The following is a 13,072-nucleotide window of genomic DNA, read 5'->3' as shown; positions in this document are numbered from 1 at the left end:
ATAGTCATGTTAGGGAAGAGAATCAGGGAAATTTCTAAACATGTACAGACAGCAAAAATGCAAAATTAAATGCCTGACTATTGTTCCTCCTATTAAAGTTGCATTATTCCCCTTGATAAATATGGCTTAATCCTTTTCGTTAAGAAGGACCTTCAAGACACAATATTTGAACTCAAATTCCACAAGGGTACAAGGAAGAAATCATTTTATTTATATGTGCACAAGTATCTACATAAATAAACCCTCATGCATATATTCATAATATAAAGTGAAAGCCAAAAATATAGGTATCTCACTCAAGAAAAAGTAGCCTGCTGATGTCTAGCTGACTTTCATTTTTCTCTAACACTACCTCTTTCTGTCTCTGTGTCTCCTCCTTATTTCTCTGTCTCCCTATCTCTCTCTGTCTCTCTATGACTGTCTCTATCTCTTGTCTTTGTCTCTGTCTGTCTTTATCTCTTGTCTCTCTCTGTCTCTTTCTCTCCCTCTTTGTCTCTGTCTCTGTGAGTCTCTCTCTGTCTCTCTCTGTCTCTGTCTCTCTCTCTCTCTCTCTCTCTCTCTCTGTCTCTCTGTCTTCTGTCTCTCTGTCTCTCTGTCTCTCTGTCTCTCTGTCTCTCTCTCTCTCTCTCTCTCTCTCTCTCTCTCTCTCTCTCTCTCTCTCTCTCTCTCTCTCTCTCTCTCTCTCTCTCTCTCTGGTTCTGACCCTGGGAACTGCCATAGCTATTGTAGATACAGATACTTCTTAAAGTCTGAGATTCTTAAGGTTCTTGACCCATGGGGGTCATCAGCTAAAATAAATGGCTGGCAAGTTTGCTCTTTGAATAAGACAGTTATTTCCTTTCATAATGCTTTCACAAAGCGAAAGCTTCTTGTTCTCACTTGAAATCCCCTGGTTTTGCTAGAATCCACTTTCTTGGACCACCCATAAAAGATCATTTCCAACTGGGTAACCTGATGCAATCTGACATTTTAGAATTCAGTCAACTAGCAAGAGAACCATGTCCTCACGAAGAATATACACCCTCCAAAGCAACTAGTGAATACTTACCTCAAACATACAGGAAAAGACCTCCACTTGGCTTTTGCTTCCCATTCTCCAGAAGTCAAAGAAATTTGACAAGCTTGCCTTGCTCAGACAGTAACATTTAGCATTTGAAACCAAATGGATTTTCAACTTAGACCAAGTTAACTCTCTCTAAGAACATTATAGATTGCTCAGAGTGTATTGAAAATGAATACTAATTTTTTCCTAAGATTTCCATCAACTTGCTCAAGGCTGTGAATAATATTTCCTCTAATATCGATAGTCCTGTACAATTTCCCCAAATCTACCCAACAAAGCTCAGACAGGTGACTACTCAGACTTCCATCTTCTCCCAGCTTTCTACAATGCTGACTGAGAAATTAATTATATTAGCCTGAGGATGGAGGGGAGGAGAAACAGGGTGGACACTTCAATAGAGTTCTCATGACCGTGTTTAATCAGCTCACATACTGTTCCTATTTGAAAGGCTGCAAGTATCCTGTTCAATATTCAAGGTATATTTTAATTCCCAACCCAACCTGGACAAGGCAGAGGATCAACTCACCTGCCATTCTTGGTCACAATCATTTCATTAGTGACTTCCTTGAATCTCTGCCAAAGGGCTGCATCCTCCAGGATTATCTGAAGCTGCTTTTCTGTGGGGTCCCCTTTCTCCCTCCCTGCTTGGAGCTCACTTTCCACCACATTGAGCAGGCGGGAAACTGTGCAGTCACTGGTATTCTTGCCACCCTGGTCGCTCATGGTGGCTTTGCTCCTCACCAACTTCTTTGGACAGCCTAACACGGCCACTTCTCCTACTAAGCAAGCTCAAACTGAAGCAGTTGGCTAGCTGGTTGGTGATGCCCCTTGCTCAGTCTTGATCTCCTTGTCTGATTCCCCTTAAAGTCAGCAAATACACCACTAGCATGTTAAGGGTTTAGGTCTTTTTTTTAACTCTCTTAATTACTCATTGGATCAGGTGGGAGAGAGCCAGACTTTCCCATTGGCTGCCACAGATAGAGTAGACATTTAAGAAGAGTACTCCATTCAAATTATCAGGCTTTTATCTCCTTGTACCTGAAGAGGGCTAATCGGTGTGTTTGAGGACCATTTTTCCATTAATGAAAATTGTTCCCGGCCCAGATTGAAACAATACAGGGAAATCATGTTTGTGTAAGGCTACTGGCATATGACACCTATGTGTAATAAAGTTTAAAGAAGTCAGACCCTTGGAGGAATTGATGCCAAAATAATCTCCTTAAAGCACAAAACTGACTGTGTCACTCTCCACTTTCAGAATCTTTAGTTCTTCTAAGACCAAATGCCATCCTTCCAGTCTGGCATTGAAACCCTTCACTGTCCGATGCCAGACCGGCTTTCCAAATTTTTTTTGCATCAGTCCTTTTCATGGGCTTTGTGTGCCAGTTAAACCAGTCGCCTCTCTATACATCATACTTCACATTCCGTGTCTTCATGTCTTTGTACAGGTTTTTTACTAGATACGTCTGCATACCCTCCTAGCCTTCTCATGATCATTTCTTAGCTTCCTTCTGAGCTCTACTGAAAGTCTTTCCTGATCTCTATAGTTATCACTTATTTCTCCTTCTTAAAACTGTCCTTTTTTACTTATCTACTTACATGTATTATCCCCCAGTAGAATATAAAATCTAAAACAATACCTTTCACAGAGTGGGGCCCTTAATATTTCTTTAATTTAATTAAAAATGAAAGGTATTTTCTCAGGGAAACATTGGGGGATAACCTTGATAAGGTTATTGATAAATATTGACATGGAATTATCAAACCTATTCTTGATATTTTACTAATATTAAGAATTATTAATTTATTAATATAAGAATTATGGATTCTATATTCTCAATGCTAGAAGAAGGAAAGGGAAGAAGATATCTAATAAATTAAATGATTCCAAAGTAATATGAGTAGAATACCCATCACCCCTGACATGGCAAATGCAATTTTTTGATTGCTGAATGAGCTGAATCAATAGGACCCTAGTGGTCAAGTTCCAAATTCAACTTGAAAATATTCTGATAGGAAAGAAATCATTCTCCATGAAGGATTGAGGCCTAGGAGAGAGCAGAGGAACAGAGGCCCCAATCTAGAGTGAATTAGAATGGGTCAGATTCAGGCAACTTAAGTGAAAGATGAGGTTAAAACATCAGTTAGTCAAAGATTAGGTAATTTCTTTAAACAAATTCCTTGTCTATTTTTCCTGAATTTGTATATTCTTGTATATAAATTCTAGGAAAATGAGAGACATTATCACATAGTAGAAGGAACCTGAATCTGACTTCAGATTTTATATCAGACACTCAAAAGCTATAGGACCTTGAATAAATCACTTAACTTCTCTGGGCCTCAGTTTTTTCATCGTAAAATGGAGTAAGAAAGGTATTGGATACAAAGATTACTAAGGTCCCATGAAGCTCTAAATCTTTGATTCTGTGCTCTTATCAGAAACACTCTGTTAGTGGCTAGGTGGTGAAGTGGATAGAGCACCAGTCCTGGAGTCAGGAGTATTTGAGTTCAAATCCGGCCTCAGACACTTAATAATCAACACTGGAGTAGAGTGCTAGCCTCCTTTAATAGGAGAATAGGAAAAACAGGTTCTTATGTCTTAACTCAGATACTTCATTGATCTTACTCCTTGCTGACTCTCCTCAGCATTTAACTTAACAGCACATTTTGTTCTTGAGCATGATGACTTCTCAAATGAAGGGACAAAAACTGAGGCTACTGCCTGAGAAAACAATTTTTGGTTAGACTTAAGATCTTGTCTGAACTCTTTTTTATTTTAAGGTTTTTTTTTTTTTGTAAGGCAAACGGGGTTAAATGGCTTTCCCAAGGCCACACAGCTAGGTAATTATTAAGTGTCTGAGACCGGATTTGAACCCAGGTACTCCTGACTCCAGGGCCGGTGCTTTATCCACTACGCCACCTAGCCACCCCTTGTCTGAACTCTTGAGTAAAAGGACTCACAATTTGTGAACCATCAAGCTAAGATCATAATAGCTTCTGAGTAAACTTCTAGGACTTTATTCATGATCCAAATAATCCCTATTCAAGTTCCAATCAAACACAAGTCTTCCCAGATCACTAGAGCTCAACCCTAGGCTATTCATGCACATGACTTGTTTGACCATTCTCCAGGCAATGAACATCTACTTCATTTACAACTCTGCTACTTCAAAGATTGCTACTGTAAATATTTTGGCATATATGAACCTTTCTTTTTATCACTGGCTTTCTTAGAATAAAAGGCTAGCAGTAAAAACTCAGGTTCAAAGGGCATAATAGACAACTGACATTTACCAGGCAATCTGATTAATGTATGAATGCTTAATAATAATGATTAGCTTTGTTTAATTTTATTGGAATAAAATGAGATCTTCATAGATCATTTAACATTTAATGAAAGGAGACTTACTTGACCATAGCATCAGAAAGAATCTCCAACTAAGATATAGTTAATTGAGTGTTAATTGAGTTAAGCCAAGGTCCCTTAATAATCTGCTTGTCCCTACAAGTCCCTTGACTAGTCTACTGGTCAAGCATCAGAATAGGCCTAGAGTTCTTCCTGGCTCTTTGTACTTTTGCCATCAGCAAATGATGTCAGTAAACCTGAACCTTCAGTTCCTTGATCCAAACAAATCTCAAAGATGGCTTCAGTATCTTTTAAAAAAAAGCTAACCTAACTCATAGAAAGTGGGGGCTAAAATATTGTTCTCTTCACACCCTCTCAGAAAACCATCCCTTATAACAAAGTAAAAGGAAGAAAAAAATAGTTCAACAAAATTAACAAACACATCAACCAAGTCCCTCATAATATGTAACATTCTATATTCAGTCCCTTGTCCTGCAGAGAGAAAAGGTTTTGAGTAATGTTTTGAGAGAGAGAAATGTGAAACTCAAAACCTTACTCTTCTTTGGGATCAATCTTGACTTTATAATTTCATCATATCAGTTTTGTTTATTTTACTGTTATCATTTTTTTCCATTAACACCATTATAATCATCATGAATATTGTTTTCCTAGTTCTTCCAACTTCATTTTGCAATGGTTCCTATAAGTCTCTCCATGTTTCTCTATCCATTCTATTCATCTTTTCTTATAATAGTGATATTATTGGACTTTGATGATCTTAACTTGTTTGGTCATTTATTTTGTTTCCAGGTCTTTAATATTATAAAGGGGACTGTTGTAAAACTTGGGCTAAGTGAAATTAGCTTACACTAGATACCTATCTAATTGAATAGTAGAGGCAGAATTTACACTCAGGACTTCCTTGCTCCAAGTCCAACTCTCTCTTTTCACAATGCCTAGTAAGACTACAGCATCAGATAATAGAAAGTACAAGTTAGCCTCTAGGGACTAACAGGGAATTACTTCCCCTGATTGACTTTTAAAGATCAGGTCCATCATGCAGTTTCTCCATCATTGTTCCCTCTGCTTACTTTTGACTAATCCTTTCAAAAAAGAGGACAATGAGGACTGAGTTCTTTTCAACACCCATAACAAAGGAATATGGGTGCAAGTACATCATGGATGCATTCTAAAAAGTGGCACACAAATTAAATTCTGATAAATGGAATTACTTAAAATGTATTACAGGAATGTGCTATCATTACCCAGGAAATCTCCTAGATTTCATGATCTCCAGAAACTCATCATTCTAAAAGGTGAATTCAACTCTATAACTCATACTTCTACAGGTCATATTTGCAGCCTGGCTAGAGGTTCCCATGCCCACACTCCCCACTCCCACATATAAAGCTTCTTTATATATGTTGACATCCCTCGTTGGATTTTTGAGCTCTTTGAGGACAGGATCTGTCATATCTTTCTTTGTATCACATAACATAACACAGTGACTGGAACATAGTTGGCACTTGATTGACTTTTGACTATGAATTTGCTATTCAAAGATATTCTAGTATAAATCCTTTTATAAAACAGAAAAAAATTCATACTTTTCAAAAAGCAGAATGTATCTGCGCCAATCTGGAGATTCATCTATAAAGTTGCTTAAAATCGGGTATAATCAGTGTGTTATTAGAAAGTAAAGATGAGTATCTAAGCGCAAGAGTCTAAGCAGTGAGTTATCCCTTACTCAAATTCTTTTTAAACCAAGAGAAAATAAAAATTCTAGCATAAATAAACTATCCAAGAGGAAAACCTGTAGGAATTAGCCTCACTCAATGAGCCTATATTCCAAGTAATTATTTTCAAAATCCACCTTCCTGGAGAAATGGCAGGGGCATATTCCCCTTCTAATTAGGTAGAAAGACCTAATTGGTATCTTTTAATTCCTAAGAATTGGATAAGAGTTTGTACCACTTCACACCTATCAGATTGATTAATGTGACAGAGAAGTAAAATGATAAATGATGGAAAACATGTGGAAAAATTGGGACACTAATGCATTGTTGGTAGAGTTGTGAACTGATGCAACCATTCTGGAGAGTATTTTGGAACTATCCCAAAGGACAATAAAACAATGTCTACCCTTTGATTTGGCAATATCACTATTAATTCTATATTCCAAAAAAGGACAATGGACACACATGTACAAAAATATCCATAGAAGCTCTTTTTATGGTGACAAAGAATTGGAAATTGAGGGATGCCCATCATTTGGGGAATAACTGAACAAATTGTAGTATATGAATTTAATGAAATACTATTGTACTATAAGAAATAATGAGCAGGGGCGGCTAGGTGGTGCAGTGCATAGAGCATTGGCCCTGGAGTCAGGAGTCCCTGAGTTCAAATCTGGCCTAAGACACTTAATAATTACCTAGCTGTGTGGCCTTGGGCAAGCCACTTAACCCCATTTGTCTTACAAAAACCTAAAAAAATAAATAAAATAATGAGCAGATGGATTTCAGAAAAAGCTGGAAAGCCATATATGAACTGATGCTGAGTGAAGTAAACAGAACCAGAAGAACATCTTACACAGTAACAAGAAGATTGTGCAATGGTCAACTATAATAGACTTAACTCTTCTCAGTGATACAGTGATCAAAGACAATTTCCAAAAGAGCCATGAAGAATGCCATCCAACTATCCACATCTAGAGAAGGAACAATGGAGTTTGAAAACCTATCAAAGTTTACTATTTTCAATTTTTAAATCTTATATATTAAGTTTTTTCTCCTGCTAATGTTTTTCTCCTTTTTGATTTGCTTTTTCTTTCACATGATTAATATGGATATGTGTTTATACACACACACACATACACACACATACACGTATAGCCTATATTAGATTTCTTTCTGTCAGGGTGAGGGGAGGTAAGAGAAGGAGAGAGAGACATGTGAAACTCAAAACCTTACAAAAATGATTGCTGAAAACTATCTTCATATGTAGTTGGAAAATAAATAAAAAATATTACTGATGAAAAATTCCAGTCACATCCAGAGAAAGAACTATGGAATCTCAATGCAGACAAAAGCATACTATTTTCACTTTTTTGCTTTTTTTCTTTGTGGGTTTTTCCTTTTACAACATGACCAAAGTGGTACTATGTTTAATATGTATAGTCTACATCTGGCTGCTTACCATCTTAGAGAAGGGAGGGAGAGAGAAAAATTTGGAACTCAAAATCTTATAAAAAAAATGAATGTTGAAAACTATGTTTCCATGTAATTGGAAAAATAAAATTCTATTTAAATAAAAAAAAAATTGGAACAGAGATTTGGCCAGGAATTAGAATGTCTCCTAAACAGAGTTGAAAGTAATCTTTAAAACTGAAGGTTTGTAGTAACCCTATTAAGCAAATATATTGGCAACAATTTCCCAATAGCATGTGCTCACATCATATTTCTGTGTCACCTTTTGGTAATTCTCACAAAAGCCTTTTCATTACTATTGTTATGATGATCTATGAGCAGTGATCTTTGATGTTATTGTTGTAATTGTTTTGGGGTGCCACCAACCATGTCCCTATAAGATAAATATCTTAACTGATCATTTGTGTATCATGGCTGATCTACCTACCGACCTTTTCCCTATCTCTGTCCCTCTTCTCAGGTCTTCCTATTCCCTGAGACACAACAATATTGAAATTAAGTCAATTTTAACTCTGCAGTGACCTCTAATCATTCATTCAGTATTGAGTTTATTGTCATCTTATTTTAAGAAGTTGCCTCAGTCACTTCAATCTTCAGCAACCACCACTCTCATCAGTCAGCAGCTTTCAATATCAAGGCAACACCCTCCCTCCGTAAAAGATTATGATTCTCTAAAGATTCAGATGATGATTAGCATTTTTAGCAATGAAGTATCCTTATTAAAATATGTGCTTTTTAAAAGACACAATACTATTATTGCACACTTAATAAACACAACTCTCATATGCCCTGGGAAATCAAACAATTCATGGGATTCACTTTATTGTGATGATCTGGAACTGAATCTGCAGTATCTTCAAGGTATGACTGTAATTATTCCTTGCTAAATAGGTTCCAAGTTCAGTTGCTATTGTCCTGCAACAGAATATGAGTTGACAACCTACCAAAACTTCAGCTCCATTCATCCCACTCCTAATTACAATTCTGTTTTTAGTAATTCCTAATGAAGAGTGGTCCACTGGTGCTACAGCCTTTCAGGGCTGTATTTCATTAATGTCATTTTGGAAGATGAATGTGAACGTCCTTGGCTCTCTGCTACCATAACTTGATCTACACTCTGCCATCATCATTCAACATGTTCTCCCTAGGAGGTCACATTTTGGTACTTATAACAATATTTCAAACTTTTTCATTATTATTGATATGGTATGTATGGCCAATGATCTTTGATGTTACAAATGCAATATTGATGTCTGAAGAGCTGACGTTGTGGGTTATCCAAAGGCCCATAGAGTGATAAAGGGTGCAAGTGATGTGGCAGCAACTTATTATCAAAAGAGTTGTACAGAAGGGAGAAGTGGGGTGAAGGATCAAAGATATGTGTAGGGGATGAGATAGGAGGGAGAGTGATGCAAAGTGAAAGTGGTAACTGAGATATCCTCTAGAAGGCCAGTGAAAAATATGCAAATGGTCAGATAAGGTAGGTATGTCCACATGGATTGTTTAAATGTATAGAAATGGGGGCAGCTAGGTGGGGAAGTGGATAGAGCACCAACCCTGGAGTCAGGAGTACCTGAGTTCAAATCCAGCCTCAGCCACTTAATAATTAGCTGTGTGGCCTTGGGCAAGTCACTTAACCCCATTGCCTTGCAAAAAAAAAACTAAAAAAAAAAATAAATGTATAGAAATGGTTCATGTGGTTAATCTAGAAAGTACCCAGTCATTAAATATCTGAGGAAGGATTCAAACTCAAATCTTCCTGACTTTATTCACCTACAACTCTCTCTTTAACCTGCCACTTAACTTTTCAAATTTCCATGATAAATGGCCATGGTCCAAAAATCCATCACCTGGTGATCAATCATCTGCTGTGGAGCCTCCTCAAACTTGCCATTTGTGGTCCTTAGATGGAAGCTATGGGAGGTCCTCTTATGCTTGGCACAAGTCAGTAGTAACCCTCTCAACTTGCTAGAACTCGCCAGAAAGTATGCTGTGTTATCATGGTTCTAGTGACTTTGGACAAGTCCTAATGTCTCAGCCTGTTTCATCTATAAAATAAAGATGATAATAATAGCACCTACTTCATAGCATTATTGTGAGGATCAAATGAGATAAAATTCATAAGGTACTTTGTAAACATTAAAGTGTTATATAAAGTTTAGCTATTGACATCATTATTATTATTATAGTACCACCATCAACATTGATAAAGGGATCACCCATAATGATGAAATTAAAGAAACTTTGAAGTATTATGGAGATACGATGAGTAACAGAAATATAATGAATAACAGAAAAATAACTGGAAGTCACCTTTATATTTGGAATGATTTGGAAGAGACTGTCCTATTGACATTAGATTGTCTTCCATCAACTCAAAGAAACACCATTGCCATGATGGACAAGAGATATGAAGAAGAAACAGAAATTGGGGAGAAGGGGATTGATATGGAATAATGAAAAAATTTAAAAATATCTAGACATTGGCTACAATGATGTAAAAATTTATCTATGACTTTGAAAATAAGATTGTCATATGAGGATTGGAAGAAGTCATAACATTAGGAAGAAACTAGTTGTCATATATATGTATATATATATATATGCTTATATGTATAAATGTGCCATATATTGTAAAGTTGATTAAAAAAACATAATTTTTTAAAGTTAAAAAATGGTCTCCCTGACATCTGATAGTCGTGTTTTGTCCTCTGACACACAGTGACCTATGCCTCAGAATTAAAGGGCAGAAATTGAAATAGGTTCATCTCCCTGAGCAGAGCTTGCATCAGCAGGAGGTTTCAACACAAACCTGCTGTGCCCAACCAGTCCTTGCAGTTCCAGGAAACCAGATACCTTTCTCCACCATCCCTAAACACCCCACCAGGTAATCAACCTGAGCCCAAGGACTTGCTCATAATCAGACTGAACAAAAAAACAGCTGCTCCCACCCTCTTTCTTTTAATCACCAACACGCCGCCCAGGGAGATTATTGGATTTGGGGTGATTTAGGGGAGATTAATCTTTCATTACTGTCAGAGGTCAGTTCCATCCTAATGTCATAAAAACCTTTAATACAGCACTCCCCCGTGTGCGTCTCCCATTTGTGACAGACTAGATTTTATGAAACCAGTGGGCTATGCACTGGAGCATTTCTGGTAACCAAATTTCTGGAACCCATGAGATAAGAAACTGTATTCTGCATGCTAATTCAGTACAACAACTACAGTAGCAACAACAAGAAGAACTAGTATGTACACAGTACCTTTTGGGTTGCAAAGGACTTTCCCAGATCTCTTATTTACTCCTTCCAACAGCACTGAGAGATTAGAGCTACTATTATCTTTATTTTACATTTGTAGAAAATAAGGTAGAGGTTATGTGACTTATCTGGACGCACACAACTAGTTAAGTGTTTGACATCAAATTTGACCTAAGGTTTACCTGACTCCAAAAACTGAATAACGCAGTGGATAGAGTTCCAGATCTAGAGTCAAGAAAACTCATCTTCCTGAATTCAAATCTAACCTTAGACACATACTACTTGTGTGACTTTAGGCAAAGTCATTTAGCTCTCTTTGCTTTAGTTTCCTCATCTGTAAGATGAGCTGGAAGGAAATGACAAACCACTCCGATACCTTTACCAAGAATCAGAAATAACTGAAAAGCAATTGAACAATAACAACAAAAACTTCGTGGTTCTTGGTCCAATGTTCTAGCACCATGATACCTAGTTCCATCATCAAATTTATTTTAAGCCTCTTTTTCTAACGTATTCATGTTTTAGGCATCTACAGCCAAATTCCCAAAGTCAGAAGTCCTTTACATTGTAGTTGCCATTTTGTGTGGCTGTAATTTCATCTTAAAACTCCTTCAAAGTTCAGAAAGTATCTCTAGTTCCACTGTTTTTTGATTTGGTGAAGAAACCTGCATTACCCCATCAATATGTCAGCATTCTCCAAATATCCCCGTCAGTCAACAATTAAGAGTTCACTATGTAGCAGGACTGTACTAGGCACTGGAAATCCAAAGCAAGGCAAAAAACATGGCACCTGCCTTCACATTGTAATGAGTGAGATAATATGCAAAACAGTACATACAAAATATAGATAGTATAAATGCAAAGTAATCTGAAAGGACATTTATCAATGAGAGAGGTGAAGGGACACAAGGAAAGACCTCCTGCAGAATGGGGTTTTGAACTTAGTCTGGATGGAAGTCAGGAAAACGAGGAGGAGGAGGTAAGGAAAAAGGGCATTCCAGTCATGAGAGATAGCTAGGAAATGAACTGAGCAGTAACTAGGAACACTATGTATAAGAAACAGCAGGGCCAGTGTTGCTGGATCTAAGTGCTTGGAGAAGATTTATAAAGGTAGGAAATGAAGGTAAGGGTCAAGTCACGAAGTTTTAAAAGTCAAGCAGATTTAATATTTGATTCTAGAGGTAAGATGAGGTAGTGAATGGAGGACCAGATCTGGAGTAAAGAAAATCTGAGTTCAAATTTACCAGCTATATGTGCCTGGGCAAGTCATTTAACTCTCTTTGCTTTACTTTCTTCATATGTAAAATGATTTGGAGAAGGAAATGATGCATCAGTCCAGTATCTTTGCCAAGAAATGGCTGAAAAATGACAAAACAACGAAACAATTTATTGAATGGGGAAGAGGAGAATGGCATGGTCAGATATGAGTTTTAGAAAAATGACTAGCAATTGGGTGGAAGGAGAAGTTAGAATGAAGAGAGAGTTGAGTTAGGGAGGTCAACCAACAAGTTATTTCAATAATCTAGGCATGAGAACCTGAACCAGAGGGGCAGCTATGTGAACGGAGAGAAAGAGACATTAAGTAGAGATGCTGTGAATGTTTAAGAAGTTAAGGTTTAGGAGCAGCTAGGTGGCGCAGTGGATAGAGCACCGGCCCTGGAATCAGGAGTATCTGAGTTCAAATCCAGCCTTAGACGCTTAGTAATTACCTAGCTGTGTGACCTTGGGCAAGCCACTTAAAGCCACTGCCTTGCAAAAATCCTAAAAGTAAATAAAAGTTAAAACAAAAAACAATGCAACCTTTCTTTAAAAAAAAGTTAAGGTTTAGCAAAAGATTGGATATAAGGAATGAGTTGAAGTGAAGAGTACAGAATGACACCAAGATTAAACCTTCATAACTAGGAGACTGGGTAATGCCTCAACAAAAAAAGGGAAGTTCAGAAGAGCAAATGACTTTAGAAAGAAGATGATGAATTCTTTTGGGGACAATATGAATTTGAGATGTCTACAAGACTTTCAATTCTGGATATCCAAGAGACTGTTGGTGATGCAAGACTGGGGATTAAGAGAGAGTTTAGGGCTGGATAAATAGATCTGAAATTCTCTAGCATAGAGATAATAATTGTCTTCATGGTAGCTGAAGAATAGAAGGATATGAGTTCTAGAATTTCAGTATCATATAGATGGGAAGA

General features: G+C 37.1%; 1 protein-coding gene across 1 annotated transcript in view; it reads right to left on the bottom strand.

The window, feature by feature from the left end:
• Positions 1–1,786, bottom strand: part of LOC141511879 (T-box transcription factor TBX19-like) — a 40,214-nt gene extending 38,428 nt beyond the window's left edge. The window contains exon 1 of the mRNA XM_074220878.1: positions 1,590–1,786. Within this exon, the coding sequence (XP_074076979.1) occupies positions 1,590–1,786 (197 nt within the window). The remainder of the gene's footprint in view (positions 1–1,589) is intronic.
• Between the last annotated feature and the right edge of the window lie 11,286 nt (positions 1,787–13,072).

This window comes from Macrotis lagotis, chromosome 2 (assembly GCF_037893015.1).
Source record: "Macrotis lagotis isolate mMagLag1 chromosome 2, bilby.v1.9.chrom.fasta, whole genome shotgun sequence".
Classification (NCBI taxonomy): Eukaryota; Metazoa; Chordata; class Mammalia; order Peramelemorphia; family Peramelidae; genus Macrotis; species Macrotis lagotis.
Note: the sequence above shows the minus strand (reverse complement) of the source record. Positions and strands in the feature narration are given on the sequence as shown.